The following is a 22,607-nucleotide window of genomic DNA, read 5'->3' on the forward strand; positions in this document are numbered from 1 at the left end:
TGTGAACAAATAGATGCAAAAGGGGAAGATTTCCATGGCTACCAAAACCTGCGTATCGTTGAAAACGCAGCACAACAGCCATGTAAACACGCATCTGATGCCTTCCAATGCTGAACATGAGCTCCTTGGTCCTAGGTGAAGTCATGGGGAGCTCAAAAATGGAGAGAAATGACTGAAAATCACAGTCATCAGCCTCCAAAACTGCTCCAAAAAGTCAGTTACGAGGTTTGTTCTCCCAAACTCGGTAAATTGGCCAAAAAGTGCCACTTGGCGCTCCTCCATGCAATTGGTGCATCAGTTGACTTTGCAGCAGAGTAATAAAATGTTCCCCTTGTCATTCTGAAGCTAATGACGCGAACAGATTTCATGGCCCAAAATAGTAGTTCCCTAAATTTTAGGAGATGCTTCCGTTGGGCTCCCACTGGTCATCTGAACATCAATGCCCACTAGGATTGCATCCCCACCTTGACTTTGTGCCTTTATTGAGTTCACTTCCTAGTATCCACCAACTTGCTAACTGCGACGGGGGGACCTACATGATCTTGCACTGAGCCTAGACATCCTCTTACTATACAAATTCCAGTGCCGACCCACTTCCCGTCCGCGGGTGAAACTACCGTTCACATTGGCCATACAATGTCCGACCATTTGCAACTTCAAAAGGAGGGTCTCAAAAATTAAACAAAAATCATTAGAAAGAAACCAACAACTAAGGTTAGCAGTTGCCACGTCCTCCTGACATACCCCCCTCTTAAAATCACAAGCGTCCTCGATTGCATACCATAAATACATGCCACTGATGATCTTGTGTTGTTAGCACTCTTTCATCATCGCATGTATCCGCAAGAAAGGTCGTAACACATAGATACAAATGACTTAATGAGACCTTCATACTTTTGTCATTTCCATCTATTACATTGAATTCATATGTACATATAATGTGCTAGCTCTATCATTATCCCTCTTTTGCACACGTTGGGTTGGGGCATAAGTAGGCTGTAACCCAAAGACCTCAAGGTAAAGCTGCAATACATTTGGTGACTGTGACAGTTCATGCTCTTCCATCCACTTTCCTCCATAGGTGGATAGTTCTTGAACTTCACCACATAGCATTTTGCAACCTGTCCCTTAACTTTTTACCTGTGCAAGAGGCTCTTGCCTCTGCAAACGAGCATAATTCCACAACACTGTGACGTACCACCCACGACCAAGTAAGCTCAAATTTCAAGATGATTGTCATAGAATCCAAGCAATCGCCTCAGAGAATCGGGGAGCAGCGTGTCACCTGGCAGACCCACGTCACTCCCACAGGAGATCTAGTGGCCAATCTCCCACCATAAGACCTCTCCCTATCTCATCTTGGTTCATACTTGCAGACCCTAAAAACGCAGCACAAAATCAGCCCTAATTTGACCACTTTTTGGCAGGGCGAACATACGGAATTTCCTGTCTGTCTTGTGAAGAGGAACCCTCTTCCATAATGCCCTTCCCTTTGTCGGCCATAGTATAATCCTGCGTTCCTGTACTCTGTGTCTTTACTCGAAACAACCAAGGCTCACTTCTTGAGGAAAAAGTGATTGATATCCTGGCAATGGAACCTTGAAACCGGCCCGTGGGACAGTAGGCTTTGGCTTTCACCCGAAATTCTTTACTTTAGACACACACAGAGAGAACGTGCAAAGGGAACCTGCAACGGGAATTAACAGTTAAGTACACACACGGCTCGGAAGCTAGAATGCCCCGAGCAGACGCCGACAACCTGTAGGCCCCAAAATTGGCGCCACTTTCGGTATTTCTTTATTCTTTAGGAGGGTAAATTACAAAGAAGAGTCCTGGGAATCCTTTATCTGTATCGAGCTAGATACCACCTATTTTGGCCAAATTTCGGTAGCATAACAACCCCAAAACTTGCGCGAAACCAATTCCCCTGCTGGAACTCTCTTTCACTGGCATAAACCCTCTGATTTCTGCCCAAAAATAGTAAATTCAGCTCGCTGTATTTACTGGTTTTTGCCCTGTTTTCAGCCCTAAACAGTCCCCGAGCTGTTCTTTGCCAGTGGGACACTATTCCCAATGTTTCTGGCGTCCGTATGACTGAAAAACAGTCAATCTACAGCGCATAACCAGCGCTGAAAACGCACCTGTACGGCGAGGTTATGACCCTCACCGGTGCTTGCTTTGGAGTAGCAGTCAGCTACCCCTGTTCCTGCTCAAGGAGGCTCTTGCCTCAACACAAAAGCATGAACCCACACAGCTGTACATCAGTCAAATGAAGAGCCCTCTTGTGGGGCATCACATTACTGCATGTAGGGGAGAGAGAGAGCAATGTATAGTGTGCAAGGCATCACTCCTAGCACCACATTGTACATAGAGTGGAAAGAAAGCACTCCATAGCTCTTAACGTGTGACAGGTTCTCAATGAAGCATCCCCCCAGCATAAATCGAGCGCCGCCTCTTCTGCGCTTGACCTGTAATGCATCTGTGAACAAATAGATTCAAAAGGAGAAGATTTCCATGGCTGCCAAAACCTGCGTATCGCTGAAAACGCAGCAAAACAGCCCTATAAACACACATCTGATGCCTTCCAATGCTGAAAATGAGCTCCTTGGTCCTAGGTAAAGTCATGGGGAGCTCAAAAATGGAGAGAAATGACTGAAAATCAGAGTCATAAGCCTCCAAAACTGCTCCAAAAAGTGAATTACGAGTTCTGTTCTCCCAAACTTGGTAAATTGGCCAAAAAGTGCCCCTTGGCGCTCATACATGTAATTTCCCCGCATTGGGCTTCCTGCTTAAAAATCTCTCAACTGGTCTATCAGTTGACTTTGCAGTAGAGTAATAAAATGTTCCCCTTGTCATTCTGAAGCTAATGACGCGAACAGATTTCATGGCCCAAAATAGCAATTTCCTAAATTTTAGGAGATGCTTCCTTTGGGCTCCCACTGGTTATCTCACCCAGTGTGACATAAAAATGCGTTTCATGCGGATGAAACCCCGCAACCCCGAAACCTATGAAACATTTTGCCGAAACGCATGAAACGGACAGGCATTTTTTATGAAACGTTTAAAATTGGGGCTTTTTTTTCAGAAACTTTATTCAATAGAAGTACTTTGCTAAATGAATCAATGATGCATCATGTATGATTCATGTAAACTAGTGGCTGTGTTTTAACTTTCATCAATACTGAACATCTCTTTGATCGTGCTCGCTTGATGTCGCTTCTAAGCAGTGAGCACTGAGCAGTGAGCACGTCTCTCTCTCTCTCTCTCTCTCTCTCTCTCTCTCTCTCTCTCTCTCTCTCTCTCTCTCTCTCTCTCTTGTGGACATTAAAGTCTAGAGTCATGTGTGCTACATTATATACATATTTATCATATTTTATTAATATATAATTTAATGTCGTTTATGAAACCTGTTTCATGTTTTTGACGCTATGAAACGAAACGTTTCAAAACCTCGAAACCCCGTAACGACCGAAACCACGAAACGTTTCATGTCACATTGATCTCACCATCAATGCCCACTGGGACCGCATCCAAAAATGCAATATAGCCGAGCTGTCGGGTACTTTCCTTTGGTGACCCCACCTTGACTTTGTGCCTTTATTGAGTTCACTTCCTAGTATCCACCAACTGGCTAAGTGCGACGGGGGGACCTACATGATCTTGCACTGAGCCTAGACATCCTCTTACTATACGAATTCCAGTGCCGACCCACTTCCCGTCTGCGGGTGAAACTACCGTTCACATTGGCCATACAATGTCCGACCATTTGCAACTTCAAAAAGAGGGTCTCAAAAATTAAACAGAAATCATTGGAAATAAACCAACAACTAAGGTTAGCAGTTGCCACGTCCTCGTGACACGAACACGTGCTAAAAGTATCCGCCCTTGCAATCTACATGATGTGCGATGGGTGGCCAACCCGGGACAATCACTAGTCGTACAAAATGGCGAAGCAACGGTGGTGTAACACTCCCTCTCAACACCGGATGTTGAGACAACACAGAGGAGTCGAAGGTGAGAAGCCAAATCCCGCTAAGGTACATCCTTCGTGAAGATGTCTGCTGCATTGTTCGCTGTAGGAACATACTCCAAATGAAGATCTCTAGCCAAAACCCGCTCCCGAACATAGTGGTACTGCACCTCAATGTGCTTTTTCCGAGCGTGAAAGATAGGGTTCTTGGCAATAGCAATGCAACTATGATTGTCGCACAAAAGACGAGTCGTAGCAGTCTGGGGAAAACACAACTCTTCCAGTAATCTCCGTAGCCATATGGCCTCACAAGCAACATAGCAAGCTGCTCTGTACTCCGCCTCTGTAGAAGATAGCGCAACGGTGGATTGTCGCTTATTGCTCCATGAAATGGGTCCCGAGCCGAGTGTAAAAACTACTCCTGTAGTAGAGCGTCGAGTATCTGGATTTCTTGCCCAATCTGAATCGCACCAACCAAGTAAGGTGCAACGCTTGGAGCAACCATAGAACACACCATGGTCCAAGGTGTTGTTGATGTACCGCAAAGTACGCTCGGCACACTGCCAATGTCGCTGACGAGGTCGGGTGTTGAAGGAACTGAGGACAGAAACTGTGTAACAGATGTCTGGTCGAGAATAAATCAGCCATACAAGGCAGCCAACAACATTCCTGTACTGCTCCAAGTCAATCCGTGGGGAAAGATTGTGAAGCGATACGTTCTCTCCGGGCTCGAGAGGAGTGTCAATCAGTTTGCAGCGTGTCATCTGGAATCTCTCCATGATAGAATTCGCATACTTCCGTTGAGAAAAGAAGATGCCGTCTGGTGTCTAAAAAATCTGGAATCCAAGAAAATAGTAAAGAAACCCAAGATCAGTCATCACGAAACTTGTCTCCATAGCTTTCATGATCGACTTGATCCTGCTGGTCTAAGAGCCTGTGAAAATGAGATCGTCCACATAGACAATCACTATCGCAACCAAAGAGCCATCAGAGACAACATAACAATTGGAATCTGATGAGGTACGCCATAACCCCAGCTTCATGAGAAACTATTTAAGTGTGAGGTACCACTGTCGTCCAGCTTGCTTCAGTCCATACAATGCTTTCCACAACTGATAGACCCAATTCTCCTTGCTTGGTATACGAACTCCAGGAGGTTGCTCCACATAAACTTCTTTATCCAAATCTCCATTCAAAAACGCACTTTTAACATCCATATGGAAGGTAGACGAACCAAAGTTGGTTGCGAGAGCAAACACTGTGCGTATGGCAGTCATGCGAGCGGTGGGAGCAAAGGTCTCGCAAAGTCCACACCTGGTCGGTGTGTGAAACCCCGAGCAACAAGTCTCGCCTTGTGTTTGTCGAGGGAACCATTGGCCTTGTACTTTGCCTTGAAAATCCATTTCGTAGAAACCACCTTTTGCTTGTTGGGGCTGGGAACCAAAGTCCAGGTTTTATTCGGCTCGATAGCGTCCATCTGTGTCTGCATGGCACGCTTCCAACAATCATGCTGGAGTGCTTCCTCCACCGAGGAAGGCTCAACTGCTGAAGCCTGAATCTGAGACATGACTGCAAAGTTCACGAACTCTGCGCCATCATAAACTTGACTGTCCTTGAGGCGTGTAGAATGTCGAGGCTGTCCAGAGTCTGGGGAGTCTGGTAACTTCGTGACTCCAGAGGAAGAAACCGTAGAGTAGAGCCAACCAGGAACTAACTGTCGCGTGCACATCTAATCTATGTGTACGTGGACAAGCTACTTCATGACATGGGTTCAGTTCAGTTTAGTCAGCCTAGCTTAGGAAGTGTTCTCGCACTTTTGTTAGTCTGTTCGCTGACCGTGCATGTCCGGGCACTTAGAGTAGATGCATATCCTTTGGTTGCACACAGCATGATCATCAGATTTCCATCAAAACCCATTAGGAGCATTTTTACAGTGCATAGACCTATTTTCCCTATTTTAGCCAATGTTCACTTATTATTTTTAAGTGACTTTTGTTGGGAAACTAGGTAGGGCAATTTAGCAAGCCAGTATATAAGAAACCCTAGCGCTAGCACTTTCTGGCAGAAGAGGCAGCAGGGACCTGACATCCAACAGTGCACCTGCTCAGCAAGACCTCCCCCCAGCGGATGACTTAGCGTTTTCAGCCAAGAACAGCCAGCGTTTTCTTCAAGTGCAGATTCAGCCCAGCGTTTTGCATTTGCAGCAGCCTGACGACAACAAGACACAACAGATCACTAGCGTTTTTGCATCAAGTACCAGACCAGACCTAGCGTTTTTGGATCAGCAAAGCCACACAGCGTTTTGCAGATTCTCCACGACAAGAGCATCATTAGCACCAGCGGTTTCAGTTTTCAGCAGTCAAACTCCGCAGTAAAATCCCCAAACCTCGCATATCTCACCTTCCCACAGCAAATCCTCACCACACGGTCAGATCCAACACAATTTGCAGATTCAACGCGAAAAATGCAGATTTCAGCATCTGCGTTTTCAGCGCGTCGTCGTCGCATCGTCGTCACCGACATCGTCACCGACATAGAGTCAGAATTCAGCAGATAAAGATTTGCAGATTTCAGCCATTAGCGTTTTCAAAATTCAGCACGTCTCGTCGTCCTCATCGTTGTCGACCTCGTCGGCAAGTCCAAAGCATTGTAGAGATTTGTGCAATCAATAGTAGACCGCTCTCGCCATAGAGAGTGGGGCCTTCGGAGGAGGGTTTGACAACATTCTAGTGTCATATTCTTCTCTTTCTATCTCTTAGTCTCAGTACCTTCATTCACAGTGTTCACCACTTTGTTTGTGTCCATTGCACTCTCTCACTAAAGGAACGGGAGGCTCTTCCTTCTGTAAGTAAAAGGAACCTTGAGCACAATTTGGAGCACTCATATGGAGCAAAGTTCAACATTCACTTTCGCTGCACCTTACATTGGTATCAGAGCTTTGACAGTGTTCTGTATCACTCAAGGAAAGAACCACAAGAACCACTTTTTTTTTTTGCTTGTTGCGATCGCACGTAACCCAAGACCTCTTGGGCGTGTCGCTTCCTTATCGTGTTTTTGAAGCGTGAGAGGAAACCCAAGAAAGAAGGGCTTGTCCAGCCTTCACTCATTGAGAGCGGATTGTGCACTTAGCGGCCGGCCAATCAACATTAGGTGGGAAAAAGCAACCTTGGTGTGAGCGCAAGGCCGCCAAGGGGTGCGCCCGCAGGGAAGAGTATAGCTCGGGGAAGAGAAGATCCTTCTCTAACACAGATAACAAGCTAAAGAAGAACCTCAAGACCCTCAAGAACCTCAAGACTCCAGAACCTCAAGAACCAAGGCCCACAAGAACCCAAGTTCCTCGTGAACTTACGAACCCGAGACTTCAGTGGATGGTCATCACCCGAAGCGGAATGGATACTTCGCATGAAGGTGGTGAGCATGGGAGTGGCGAAGAAGAGTTTTCCCCACCCCCCCTTCCCCATCTACGCCAAGGATTGCACTAACTTCTGTGGAGGCTTTTGACAAGATGATGATGGACATGAAGTTAGAACGCGAAGCAAGAAAAGCAGAAAGAAAGGCAGAACACAACGAAAGAATGGCAGCCATAGCACGTGAGCGTGAGCACACACGCTTGGTGGCCGCAAAAATACGAGCAGAAATGGATTGCAAGCACCAACAATGACAAGTAGAATTGGCTCGCGAGCGCGAAGAAAGACGGTTAGCCTTTGAGCGTGAGCGCGAACAAGCGCTTGGCGGCCGAAGACAGAAGGGTAGCCTTGGAGCGTGAGCATGAGCAAGCGCGCTTGGCGGCCGAACAGAGAGCCCAACACATGCAAGAGTTGTTGTAACTCTTTTTTAGTATGCAGGCACCGATTGCAAAGTATTAGGAAAAGGAGACTCTCAGTTTCTTCTTTTCCAAAGCATGACACACATGAGTTGCATGATAATGACAAGCATGATGAATTGCATGAGCAAGATGTGATTATTCACGAGCATGACGAATTGCATGATAATGATAAGCATGATGATTTGCAGGATAAAGATGTGATTGTTCACAAGGATGATGGTTTAGTTGATGCTTTTTCTAGCGAAGCTAACCTCGTTGCAGTTTTGATCAATCACGAAGAACCGATCTTGGCTCTCGAGCCTAGGTCCAAAGAACCCCCACAAGAAGTATTATGTGTTCGAATGATTAGTCAACACGCATTGTTCGAGTGTTTCATTCGTGATTCTTTCCTGTATTTTAGTCACCGTCCTTATGTGATCCCTTTTTATAGGCATGACATATTGTACGTTGAACACGATTCATTCATGAATGAGCACGGATGTATGCGGATTACTCATGACAAGAAGAAATGCTTGCATTCAAGGCATTCACATTCCATGTCTCTTCCTTGGCATGACACAGTATCCGAAAGAGCACAAGAAAGATTGAGCATCAAGCATTGGCATTTCCATTGTGTTTTGCCACAGTTGATTGACTTAGATCAGAAAGTCAAGATTCGACCCCATTGTTTGCGTGTGTTTGATGAACGGTTTGACACTCAGTCTTTATGTTCATCTACATTGCATGCACAGTCTTTCAAGAAGACTATAATTTTTGGAGTCACTTTACGTGGAATGGGTATGTTCATGTTTTTGTGTTGGAAGTGGTTTCAGGAATTTTCATCCTCGGAGATTCTTGAAGAAGGTAGACGCATGACTATAGACGAAGTTGAAGGATTGAAGGAGCCACAGATGACTTTGAGTCGCTTTCGACGCGACCCAAAGAAGCAAGCGTTGCAAACCTTTATGAAGTTCAAGTATCGCACGGCCCACACATCAGAGTGGGCCGGTGAAGAGTCCTTTCCAAGATTCCAGATGTTGTTGGCGATCTCCCTCGACGCCATACAGTTCGGTACCAGTACCTCACTTTGAAAAGGAGGGGATTTCACGTACACATCTATTCCTATGTATACGTGGACAGGCTACTTCATGACATGGGTTCAGTTCAATTCAGTCAGCCTAGCTTAAGAAGTGTTCTGGCACTTTTGTGAGTTTGTTCGCAGACCGTGCATGTCCACGCACTTAGAGTAGATGCATATCCTTTGGTTGCACACAACATGATCATCAGATTTCCATCAAAATCCATCAAGAGCATTTTTATAGTGCATAGACCTATTTTCCCTATTTTAGCCAATGTTCACTTATTATTTTTAAGTGACTTTTGTTGGGAAACTGGGTAGGGCAATTTAGCAAGCCAGTATATAAGAAACCCTAGCGCTAGCACTTTCTGGCAGAAGAGGCAGCAGGGACCTGACATCCAACAGTGCACCTTCTCAGCAAGACCCCCCCGGGCGGATGACTTAGTGTTTTCAGCCAAGAACAGCCAACGTTTTCTTCAAGTGCAGATTCAGCCCAACGTTTTGCATTTGCAACAGCCTAGCGACAACAAGACACAACAGATCACTAGCGTTTTTGCATCAAGTACCACATCAGCCCTAGCGTTTTTGGATCAGCAGAGCCACACAGCGTTTGGCAAATTCTCCGCGACAAGACCATCATTAGCACTAGCTTTTTCAGTTTTCAGCAGTCAGACTCTGTAGTAGAACCCCCAAACCTCGTAGATTCACCTTCCCACAGCAGATCCTCGCCGCACGGTCAGATCCAGCGCAGTTTGCAGATTCAGCCCGGAAAACCTAGATTTCAGCATCTGCGTTTTCAGCGCGTCGTCGTCGCATCGTCGTCATCAACATCGTCACCGACATAGAGTCAGAATTCAGCAGATTTCAGCCATTAGCTGTAACAGACTTGGACACTCCAAGTCAGGAATCAACCGCGACAGCACCAAATAACCACTTCAAAACAATTCACAGATCACAATAGATTTGCACTGGCCCGGCAGAGTTCCGTGCCTAGAGATATTGGCCCCAAAGACTGGCGTCCCTTTCGGTATTTCTTTTTATATTAATCAGATCAAAGTACAAGAGAGTGGCTAGGGTTTCACTCTCAGACTCTGCGTCCAGATGCCCTGAGAAGTGAGGCCCTCACCACTAATTTAAGGTTACAAGGGATGCCCAAAAGCTTCAAATCAAAAGCAATTGCTCTCTCTCTCTCACAGAGGCAAAACTTGAAAGCAAAAGCATTCTCTCTCTCTCTTTCTCATTAGGTAGAGAAAAAGCAAAATTTGCGTCGCTCATCTTTTTAAAAAATTTTATTTTTTTTTTATTTTTTATAATAAGCCTCCGCGATTTCCGGAAATTAGGGTTTTTGGCAAAAATTAGGGTTTGCAGAAATTTTAGGGTTTCTGTTGTCCGTAGCCACGTCATCACTTAGTGACATACCCCCCTCTTGAAAGCATTGTAATCGACCGCACTTACGCCTGCAAAACCGACAAAATCCATAAACCGTCTTAGCAGACACTGACTGTTAGTACCTACGTACTAGGAACACACGTCTAGCACATGTACAAAATCGACAGTCACATCACAGGACATTCAACATTCATTCGGATCTTAGACCATGATTTATCGGCAATGTAGCTAGCAATCACATCTAGGTCCAATCGGGACCTCATCGATGTCCGATTGACTAACCCCTATTGCAACCATGTCTATTCGAGATCAATCAGACCAAAATGCTGCAGTCATTTCGTCTGTCAGTTCCTGCACTCACAAGAAGTCAAGAACAAATCAGTATGATAATCAAGAATTCCATTTCATAAAGTCATCCAGCAGAATACTGTCAGCTATCAGTATCCCTGAAGCTCAAAGAGACATCAGTGACTTTAGTATCAAAATCGAGGCATCTGTTGACAAAGGAGTGGAGTAACTCCCCTCTTGTGCATCCCACTGCACCAGATCTCCGGCCAAGCTGAATTTCTGGGTTCCGTTTGGAGTAGACTATGCTAAACCAAAACATCAAGGTAAAGTTTCACAGTCCGAGGAGTATCTGTTAGGTCCTCCTCCTCCATCCACTTCGCATCAAATGCAGGAAAGTTCTTGAACTTAACCAAGAACCGCCTTCGGACTTTACCTTTCTTCGTATCTAAATGTGCCAAAGTCTGTTCAGGAACAAGGGTCTCCTCGTTTTCTTCCACTGCGGGTTGCTCATCAGGCTCCCCATCATCAGGCACATCACCCTTAACAAGTTTCAAGAGACTCACATGAAATGCATTGTGAATCCTCCGAGTATCTAGCAGTTTCAATCGGAAGGAGACATCATTTATCTTTTCAGTTATCTGGAAAGGTCCGTAGTATCGCATAGTAAGCTTTGGAAAAAGCCTCTCCTTTCCCTTTTTCTTTCTTAGGCGTGCCTTCTCAAAAGTAAGAGCACCCAATCATCCTCCTTCAGTTTCAAGTCGCGACGATGGCGATCCGCTGCCTTTTTCTCTCGTTCTTGAGACTTCTGCAAAGTCTCGCGAACCTTGGCAAAAGCCGTATCCAGATCTCGCGTATATTCATCCGCTTCAAAGATCTTATCTTTTGTGCTCAGGCCTGTGAGTAAGCGTCCAAGGGGTTCTTACCCATCTCCAACTTGAACAGCTCCTTGAAGCACTCGAACTTATCGACTTGCACAAAGCGAGCGCGAAAGACCGTTTGGAAGTCTGCCCAAGTGGTTGGCTTAGGTCGTAACCCAGCTCACCACGCATATGCCTTGCCTTGGAGCATCATTTGTATCTAACTAATGCGCTGGGCATCCGTAAAATGATACAAATCAACGTAGGTCGTCCATTTGCCAACCATGAGTCGATGGCAGTCTCCTCACATTCCTTCTTTTCTCCTTTGAAGGGGTCGGGATGGAACTGAAGAGGTGAAGTGCTCACGACCGTGGGCGAAAACAGGACCTGCGTGGCACGTAACTCCCCAAGTTGCCTCTGCATCTCTGCTAATTGCTGCTGCAGTATAGTGACGAGAGATGTATCAAAGGCGGAAGTCGGGGGGGGGAAAAGAACCCTCGGGACGAAGCCCGTGCTTGTGTGTGGAATCGAGAGGAGAAAGAGGCGCCTACTCCATTGGTTGATGCGTGCTAGCGACGCCATTCTTGTGCGGAGAAGCGTCGTGTGGCGCCATGGCGCTTAGGTGAAGAAAGTATGCGGGAGTATGTAGCAGAGGATAACCTGGGAAAGACACCCAGGGCTCTTAAGTAAATAAGCAAAATAATAGAAAGAGAGAGAGAGAGAGAGAGAGAGAGAGAGATTTGTGCGCGAGAGAGCTCATGGTGACAGTCCCGTCACGCTCCCGCCCGCCGGCACACTTAAATAGAAGACCGGGGAAGATTAGCCGCCCTAGAGAACTGACCGCCTCAAGCAGGGAAGCTTCGCAAGAGGTTTCCCTTGATTTTACTCACTAAAGGTGTAAATTGCAGGTTTCACACCCTTTTTTAATGAAGGGCTTCCTTTTCATAAGTCGGACGGCCACTTTGGGTTTTGAAATCAATGGACGTTATGGGTAATTAAGAAAAAACCTATGAGCAAAAAACGTATGTGGTGTTAGCCGCCTGCAAATTTTCACCACCCAAAGATTGCGTGCGCCGCCCTTAGTCTGCCGACATGCCACCGCCCTTGCTTGCTGCTCTCGCGCAGCCCTGCCTCTTCTGAACCACGGTCCTGCAGCGCTGCCAAGCGGGCATCTCCCCCCACGCGCTGCTGGCCTGACCGCCAAGAGGGCATCTCCCCACGCGTGTTGCTGGCCTGACCGCCCCAACACGCTGGTCCTGAACCAGCCGCCTGCTGTTCCATTGATTTCCTTGCTGAATCAGCGCAGTGGTGCTGTTTGCTCAGTGTAGTTGGTGCAGAACCACCAGCCCCCAAGCTTCGAGTGCAGAGAACACCAGCGCAACCTGCTACGACCAGTACATGCCAACACGAGGCTAAAACTGTCTTCTCCTCTCTCCCATGACTACTAAACATACTCCAAAATAAACAAACACTCACCATGAGATACTTACGGAGGGTGCTGCCATGTCCTCGGAGTGGCAGCTCCCGAGGACACCCTCAAGCACACATAGCTTTCGGAGAGGGTAACAAAAAGACACACCATGCATCCATGTGACTGCCTCCAGCAATCAACATTCCACACACTAGAATCCATGAAAAGAATTCACCAGACTCCCACCACCAGCTGGCATGCGTCCCCTTGCCCTCCTCTCTCGTTAGTAGCGTCCCATACCACCCTATCCGAGAGTTGGGAGAGCCTGTCAAGCTGGGCCATCACGGCCCCATGAGCTCTAGTGGTTTTGTGCACGTCGCCATGTCGTGTATACGAGCAGGAAGGAGGCTATGATACCAATGTTAGTCCCTCGTCGGATCCAATCCTGCAAACATGACACGACACAAGCCAAACTCACACCTAGACACGTAGTGAGCGGACATCAGGCTCACCTCCCAGCCATAGAGCCAATACGGGCTCACCTCCGAGCCTGGAGCCTGGAGCCTGGAGCCTGCAGCCAAGCGGGCTAGCCTTTGCCACAAGGGCCGGTGTCTCATACCACCAAGCCCACACCAATACGGGCGTGCGGGCAAAGCTGCCGAGGGCCAAGAGTCCCAAGTGTGGTGATCACACCAGATGTCTCACAAATGAGACTCAAGTCCTATTTATAGGACTTCATAACCAAAGGGCCATGTTCACACTGGGCGGACATAACTGCAGGCGCCCATCTTGATGTATAGGGACGTAACACTCAAGCACATTTGTAGTAGGGTCGAAACCATGATGCCATCGTCTGAAGTAAGCTCAAGCTGCTCGGATACCAAGCTGGCTCATCGATATCACCTTGGCCGTCATCTCTCGAGACTCGAACTCTATCTGTTAGTATCCTCTCCCAAAGATCTGGACATCAGTGATCTTGCCCACATCGGAGAGGAGTGGGGCCTGAAGTAAATCTCGAACCTCGCCTCGACTGGGTCAAGTACCAATGATCTTGCAGATAATCAAGGTGGCTTGCAAGCGTTCCACCTCGGCTATCAAGCTCGCTTGCTCTTCTGGCGAAAGAGCAAGTTGAAGGGTCGACTCCGCGGTGTCAGGCGAGGGGACCACCTCAGAGGCCCCATTCTGTGTCTGCTGTTGGAAAGAAGAGGGTGTTGGTGTCGAGGCGATTACCAGGATGGTGAAAGAGAACAGCCTACAAGCAGGTGGAGGTCGACAAAAGAACGGAATCCGGGGAGTGAGGGGGTGGGTTGAGGGCAGGGGGCGGGTTGGGGCAGCAAGGGCGTGCGGGCGCAGGGGCAGGGAGATGTGGAGGAGGGGGGCGGGCTGGGACAACGAACGCGAGCAGGGAGAAGTGGAGGAGGGGGCGAGCTAGGGCAGCGATGGCGTGCGGACGCAGGGGCAGGGGGAGGGGGTAGCACGCGGGAGGGGGCTGGGACAGTGCGAGCTAAAGGGGGAGAGGTAGCGATGGCGTGGAGGGGGTGTGCGAAGGCGGCACCGAGCTCGATCTTGTATCCGAATAAACGCTCTCTTTATGAGGGAAGGAGCAAGAGACGGCTATAGCCTGTGCTCAAGGAATTCCAGATTTGAAATCCCAATTTATCTAATGAGCGGGTTTGCTCTGGGTCCAAGTTGACAAGTGAAGGAATCGTCTCATTGAGCGTGTTCGCTCTGAGAATCTTACGAAGGGAAGGAAATCTTCCGAGTTTATTGATGCTCTAACACAGCATGAATATTATATACACTTTTGAGTACATGGATAACACATGAAGATGCAAACCTTGCTGTCAAGGAGAATCGACTACCATTCGAATTTTTTTCTGCTAACCGGAATGAGAATCTCTATTTCAGATGTGTTCAGTTGCTCTGAGTTTCTCTACTGAGAACGGGTATTTTGATGGTCAATGATCATCAAGTACGCTGCCCACTGCAATAGAAAGTTATGGTTGTAGCATACACTTCTTCATAAGCAAGACAAGTATCATTGGCATAGTGCTAGTAAGAACATGAACTATTTTGTTCGTGCATGTAATGATCGGCCGGTTGTTCCAAGACGGAAAGAGACACCTTAATCACATATGGGAGAACATCCCTGAGAATTAAAGCGGGTTCGCTCTATTGTGAACCGAATTTGAACATACGTCCAGAAAAAGCTATGGCTAGAATCCTATTTGCCTAAGATTTTGCAAGCCGCAAGGAAGAGACGCCGATGGGCGTCAAGAAAGCACTGCTGGTCGTAACACCCGCAAGAGGAAAACGCGGAAAGAAGTGCCACCGTGCACAAGGTATCTCCGGATCGAAAGGCTCGGCCTACACAAAGGCCTAGAACATGAACTTTCTCTAGTGAGATGGTAGATTCTGTTTGCCGAAGGAGACATCCTCGCATGAGATTCATGCTCTATGATTTGGACATCCCCTATGCGGGAGGAATATATGACGTTTAATATCCTCAAGACTATACGCGCAAGTTTTCGTGCAAGTACAGATACCTAGATTGATTTCTAGGAAGATTATTCTTCTCGAGGTTGAGAAGGCAGAATTGAGTTATCAGATTCTCAGATTAAGAATCTTCTGATCAGTTGGAAAGACGCGAATGACAAGTTCTTCCGTGACTCGTAAGATTGATGATTGGTGAAGGATATCCTCGAGGTACTAGAGGAAAGACATGAACCGGTAATGTAAGTATTTAATTATTGAGTTTTTGTTTAATTTAATTTCTAAGTTCTCTTTTGAGAAAGGACCAGCTCAACTCACCATTGAGCAAGATCTCGAATATTTCCGGTTTCGCCCCAACAGTTCAGTTGGACCTTTGCAGTTGAGGAAAATTGTTTATAAGTGAGAGAGATGTTGCTAAAATGGCTTTATCTGACAGAAAAATAATTCTAAATGAATTATTGGATTTTAAGTGAGAGGGTTTTTCTCTCTGGAGACATCCGAGTACAGATATTTCTAGTGCATCATTCAGAGTAATGACGGCAGCACTGTGAACGGGAATATCTGTAAGGCCACCAAAAACGGGTACTTCTAATGCGTCACATCAGATGGGTGACAGGGAGCGTCGGGAAGAAGTATTCGACCATTCGGGAACGGACATCTCTGATGCGTCATAGGATGGGTGACGTAGAGCATCGCGAAGGAGATTATACAATAAGTTCGGTAGGAAAGGACTAGGTGATGGGTATTCCTGATGTGTCACAAGGTGGGGGTGATGGGGACATCGGAAAGGGAATATTCCATAGTCGGGAGGAAATTCTGAACTGTGTTAGGATTGTGCACAAGGATAAGCAACCACTTGAATGAAGATGAGTTCATAGGAAACTTTGAGGGAAAACAGTTGCTTTCTGAGAAAGCAGGTTGCTTTTCGGGAAAGCAAATGCTTCCCCGTGGGGAAGTCTATGTCTGCATTTCATCCGTGCATGTGGTTGCACCCAAGGACACCTAGGAAGTGCTGTGTATCCATTGTTTTCAGCTTATAAGGTTTTATCGAGCTTTTGGGCAGATTCATACTTTTTTTTTTTAAAGGCCGGCCACTCACTTAATAAGTGGGCAGCTCTCAATTAAAATAGGCCAAAACAAAATTCAGCGTTTTTTTTCTTGGCAGCCACGATCCTTCCCTCTCTCTTTGGCTGAATACCAGTGCTCTCTATGTTCCCCTCTCTGGCACCCCTCTCCCTCGTCTATTCCTACCGGCAACGTTGCCTCTATTCCCGCGGGTGGCTAGGAGCAATAAAAGCGAACCCTTCTCACACTCAGACACACAGACCAGCCAACGCTAGCAAGTACACTCTGCCGCTTTGGAGAAGCAAGAGAAGACCGGCGCTTGCCAGGAGAAGATGCTGCTGCAGATTTCAGCCGTGAAGTCGACGTTGCCGGTGATGCCCATGGTTGCCCCGAGCGTACCATATGTCGCCAAGACCCAGTGTGCGAGTTCCATCACGAAGAAGTGTGTACGAAGAGAGTTTCTATCGCGAAAAGTTGTTGTTTTTCTCTGTTTCAGTCCATAAACGTCATAGACGGGGCTGATTTACAAGGAACCCGAGAGCACACCTCTTCTGTGTGCAGGATTGGAAGAGAGAATTCTCTACAACGAGAACTTTTCCGGGAAATTGCTTTTTGAGAACCGAGCTACGTTTCGAGCGTCGAGATTATGAAGGTAATGATTTTCATGTTATGATCTCTGAGTATTTGATTGCAGTGTACTTCCTCTTCGTGAGGGAGTAGGAACAGAGGAAGGCACGAGCCTCTGAAGGAGAAACGCGCTCTGAGGAACTAGAACCAGATCAGCCCAAGGGTTTCGAACCCGAGATTGGGAAGTAGATTCACGAATCTGAGAGTGATAGACTCTCGATTTGGATCCGGAACTTAAGATTCTCAAGAAAGGACTTCGTGTCCGAGAAAGCAGAGTTATTCTGCGGGAAGAGGACTCTGGGAGCAGAGTCGAAAAAAGGTTTGCAGGGATGCCATGCCCTGAGTCTGGAAGGTGAGATCCAAAGTCAAGAACTTAGATTCTCGAGCATTCAGAATAAGGAACGGAAGTTCCTTGGAATAGGGATTTACCCTAGGAATAGGAATCCGAGGCTTCTCGGAACCATCAAATCATATTCTAGAATGAACGTGGTAATACATTCGGTTCAAGTGCTTGTATAGACTTCTCCTCAGTAATAAAGATACTATTACGGGGGGGACCAGCCTATCTTCTGGTCCCAGTACTGTGTCGATCTTCTCATTCCCTTTCTCTCTCTTTATTTCTCTCTATATCATCTAGCTTCAGTATCAAATGATAAATTCCATTTATCCAAGTATATTTTATATTGTTATGCGCTCCCGTTTGTGAAACACGATGCACATGATGCACTCACGGGTGAGCACAGAGGCATGAATACCACTTTAGAAAAGGTAGAAAGATTCCTTTTTTAGCCTAAAACGCAAAAAGATGTGTTCAAGTATGTCACACAGTGTTCCATTTGGCAAAAGATAAAAGCTCCTAGGAATAAGCAGCAAGGCGTCTTGCTACCGCTGCCTATTTTCGAAGGGCCGCTTCAAAACATTTCCATGGATTTTGTTACTAATCTTCCACCTAGTTTGCATTCAAGGAACACTCAGTGTCTAACCATTGTTGTTCGTCACAGCAAGTTTTGCATGTTGATTCCTTGTAAGGACACAGTGACAGCACAAGATGTAGCAAGTCTATTCATTAAGCACTGGTATCCCCTTTGTGGTTTACCAAAGTCGATTGTGTCACATAGGGATGTCAAGTTCACGTCTAATTTTTGGAAAGCACTTTTTGAAAACTTTGGCACCAAGTTGAATTTTTCATCCGCATTTCACCCATAGTCCGATGGTCAAATTGAAATCTACAATCAATTGGCTTTCAATCTTTTGAAGTCTTATGTGCATGATCAGCTGTCTCATTGGGAGCAGTATCTCACGTTAGTTCAAGCAACTTTGAATGACTCATATTCCAAAGCCATTGGTAGAATACCGTATGAGACAACATTTGGCCGTCCGTTTCAATCTTCGTTGACTCGATCCATCAGTCGATTGCATGATGCCAATGCTGAAAGCCAATCTTTGGATGAGATTACTGAGAGTGTGAAGCTTCGGCTAAGCAAGGCTCAGGAGTCTTATTCTCGTCAGGCTAACAAGCATCGTCAGGATGTTACTATCAAGAAAGGGGATTGAGTCTATGTTAAGATCATGAAACAACGTCTCAAGCAAGTAGGAAAGAAGTGTCCAAAGTTGTCTTTTCGTATATATGGTCCATTTCTAGTCATTAAAAAGATAAATGAGGTTTCTATGAAATTGCAGTTGCCTAACTCATGGTCAATGCACAACATTTTCCATGTCTCTTGGCTGAAGTTGTTTCAAAGAGACCCACCAAAGGACATTTCCAAAGAAGAAGAACCAGAGATCATCGATGAAGCAGAAGTCATGGAACCGGAGCAGATTTTGCTGCATCGGTTTCCCCATGGTTCAGAGAAGCAAGCACGAAAATTCCTTTTGAAGTTCTAAGATTGAGGAACCCACGAGGCAATATGGATTGATGAAGCATATTTCACAGATAACCCTGAGTTGTTGGCAGACTACATAGAAGCCATGCAACTCGGTATCCGTACCTCACCTTGAAAAGGGGGGGATGTCACATGCACATCTAACCCTATGTGCATGTAGACAAGTTGTTCCTACATCTAGGGTTTAGGTAGCCTAGGAAGTGTTATGGCAACCTTGTGAGCCTGTACACAGGCAGTGCATGTTTAGGCACTTAGAGTAGTTGCATACCCTCTGATTACACACCAAGCGATGTCACGTGCACATCTAACTTTATGTACATGTGGACAAGTTGTTCCTACTTCTAGGGTTTAGGTAGCCTAGGAAGTGTTATGGCAACCTTATGAGCCTGTACAGAGGCCGTGCATGTCCAGGCACTTAGAGTAGCTGCATGCCCTCTAATTGCACACCTAGCATGAGCATTTTTTACCACTACATGAACCCAGTTTGCACTACATGCGAACCATCACTTATAAGGTCATTTTATTATAATTGACTTTCTTTAAATAATCCAAATCGTGGAGGCTAGGAGTGCACTACTCGACCCAGGTGTTGGCACCTATAAAGGGAGGGCAAGGGGGTTGACATGTCAGCACTTTGTGACATAACACTCCTTAGAAGAAGAGTAATTGTCTTCAAGTAATCTCCTTTGATTACGCCTACAAAACAAATAGTGGACAATAAACCAGCTCAGTAGTAGACATCGACTCTATGCATACATGCCGCAACTATAACGCATGTCCTATGTGAAAGAGGAAACTCCTTCCTTGAAACTTTTAAGCTCCATTATACATAGTATAGATTATCTCAAAGGAACTTTGTAAGGAGAACTTTTACAAAATAGACTATATATTTTCCGTAGTTACAATCTATACTTTTACACTTAAAGCACTTGAGAATTTCTCAAGCGGTCATACCTTCTACGTCTCTCAAACGTGCATGTAGTCGACGAAGTCACCACCAAGCTTGCCAACCTTGCCTTTGTGGGCCAATTGTAGGCGACAGCCTCTTCCCTATGCATGCCCATGCTTGACGTTTTGCCAAAGATATCGTAGGCATCCGCAGTCGCAAGAGAGAGAGAGAGAGAGAGAGAGAGAGAGAGAGAGAGAGAGAGACGTCTAGGCTTCAGCAAGCACTATGTGTGTGTGAGAGAGACACATCTAGACTCCAATGAACGAGTGTGTGCTAGGTATTTTGCATCAATTACCACAATACTCTACTCACAAGTTTATCTCTATGATAAGGTTTCGAGATAAGTTGTTGTAAGGGTGCTACCAATATGGTAGCCGTTGCCCTTAGTAGGATCTCTGAGGTAAACACTCTTACATTTATTGAAATTTTGATTGACTTCTATCTTTCTCTCAAAGGGTGTTGCCAAAACAATCGTCACTTTGGTGCAATCTAGCAACAAGTCCAAGACAGAATACATAGCCCGAATGTAATGTGCAGCGAAAGTTAATGATGGTGTAAGCTCAGGATGAGTGATCAATGAGTGCTCAAAGTTCCTTTTACTCTAGAGGAAGGGAGAGCCTTCCTTGCTTAGAGAGAGAATGTGCAATGACCAAAACAAGAGAGTGGAATGCAAACTGTGAGTGAGAGTGCAAGAGAGTACTAGAGAGAGAGAGAGAGAAGAGACGACACCAGATGGGGTCCCAAAGCCCCCCCTCTCTAAGGCTAGAGAGGTATTTGCTTTAGATTGAACAAAGGTTTGGTACAATGCTTCTAGATGCTGTGGTACTTGACGACAATGATGTCGACGACGACGACAGCAAAGACTGAGGGCTGAAAATGAAATATGCTATGGCTGAGGCTGTCTGAAAACTGAGCGTTGTCCTAGGGCTGAATTCTGCAACTGTGCTGGCAAACAGCGACGGTGACGACGAGTCTATGCACAAACGTTGATGGCTGAAATCTGAAAATGCGGCTGAAACTGAAGGGGTTGGTGAGATCCAACGAGGAATTTGGTACAGGAAAGGTCTGGTACCGCGAGGCTAGAGGCTGATGTTCGAGGGCAAATGCCAAGGGCTGAAAACACTGATCTTGACTACTGAAAAACACTGATGCTTGGCTTCCAAACGCTAAGCCTGCTGTGGAAAAACTGCTAGAGGGCCTGCTGCTTTGTTGAGCATTGTGCTCTCTTCTGGTCTTCTGCTTCTTCACATGGCACCTCACAGCCCGGATGATGACGTGGTAGTATGGACCCAGGAATCGCGCCACCCGAGCTTTTAGGAATGCCAGTTTTGTTTTCGGAGCACCTGCTCTTTGCACAAGTTCTTTTGGGTGACTAGCTTTTGTTTCTGTTGCTTTTGGGCCTTTATGCCTTTAAATATGAGCCTTGGGGGTCAGGTTGCACATCTATGTACCTTGTGTGATCATGGAGAGAGAGAGCAAGGCAAGGCTAACCAGACAAGGGCTAGTAACACAAAACCCTTTAACTGTACTAAGAAAAAAATATTTCACTAAGTAGTTCGAGAATAAGTGATGTCAGAAGGCAAACGAAGAGAACCTGCAAGCTTGGAGACCTCATTGTCAGGTTTGCGCAACTTGCTCTTGTTGAAAGGGGTCTGCTCTACTTCAGCAAAGTGGGCACGAGCTGAAAAGCATCTGTTATGATGCCAACCCCCACATGTGTAACCGATCATTCCGTGTGATACCGATGTCTGCAATTTCCACGAGGCCATCAGGATCAAACCTGCTCGAGATTTTCAAAGAAAACCTTGACGCCCCTTATGTTGCTCCAGCATGCCGAGTCCTCATAACTGCATCAAATGCAATTTCACCATGACCTGCTAAACCAGGTGAAGTCTCACGTAGGCCTACAACAGGCTGTTAGGAAACGCTATGCTCATGGAGAGAAGTCTTTTCACCGGTGATAGTGTGCCAATTTCCAAAATGATACTGGACAAAAGGTCAAATGGTGGAGAAGGTAGGGAGGACTCGGAGTTTTTACTTGTAAACGAGGGTGCAAGAAATCAGAAGAACCCCCACACTAGGACGGGGTAACTGTTTCGAGTTACTCCCTGTTTTGTTAGATTTTTGAGTTGTTAACCCCCGCCCCCCCCCTCCCCCCCCTTTTTTAGTGTGGGTTTGTGAGACCTTGTCACTTCCACGTCAAATCAAGTCAAATAAGAATTACCCTCCCTGTGTGGGAGGCAAAATTTTTGGCTTTTTAAAAGAAACCCTTAGTGTTGTGTTGGGTTAGGGAGACTCCTTTCATTTCACATCCTAACATGTCTTTACTTTTCTTGAATTCTATTGTTTTCAGTTCATGATGGAGACTTACCTTTCATTCCACATCTGACATGTCTTTACTTTTCTTGAATTCTATTGTTTTAGAATGCTAAAGTGAAGCTTCACTTTGCATAAATTTTAGTAAATTTTACACACACACATGTTTTTTTTGCATTCTATTGTTTTAGAATGCTAAAGTGAAGCTTCACTTTACATAATTCTAATAAATTATATACACACACATATATATTAATTAGTTCTTTTTATTTCACGTTTCATTTCACAACTTCACATGGCTTTACATTTCTTGCACTTTATAGCTTGATTCCAGTCAGTGTTAACGTTCGAGAAAGTCTCTTTTATTAAGCGGTTGCTGATCGAGTTTCTTCCTCACAAAGAAGAAAATCAAAAATACTAGCAGAGATTTTGAGATTTGTAAAATTTTTGGACGACTTTCTCACATATTTCATTGG

At 45.9% G+C, this 22,607-nt stretch overlaps 1 protein-coding gene across 1 annotated transcript in view; it reads right to left on the reverse strand.

Moving 5' to 3' along the window:
- Nucleotides 1-21,863, reverse strand: part of LOC147436053 (anthranilate synthase alpha subunit 1, chloroplastic-like) — a 64,474-nt gene extending 42,611 nt beyond the window's left edge. The window contains exon 1 of the mRNA XM_086488953.1: nucleotides 21,410-21,863. Coding sequence (XP_086345079.1) covers nucleotides 21,410-21,584 — 175 coding nt within the window. The 5' untranslated portion in view covers nucleotides 21,585-21,863. The remainder of the gene's footprint in view (nucleotides 1-21,409) is intronic.
- Nucleotides 21,864-22,607: the final 744 nt, after the last annotated feature.

Source organism: Adiantum capillus-veneris, chromosome 18 (assembly GCF_014529385.1).
Source record: "Adiantum capillus-veneris isolate H3 chromosome 18, ASM1452938v2, whole genome shotgun sequence".
NCBI classification, from domain to species: Eukaryota; Viridiplantae; Streptophyta; class Polypodiopsida; order Polypodiales; family Pteridaceae; genus Adiantum; species Adiantum capillus-veneris.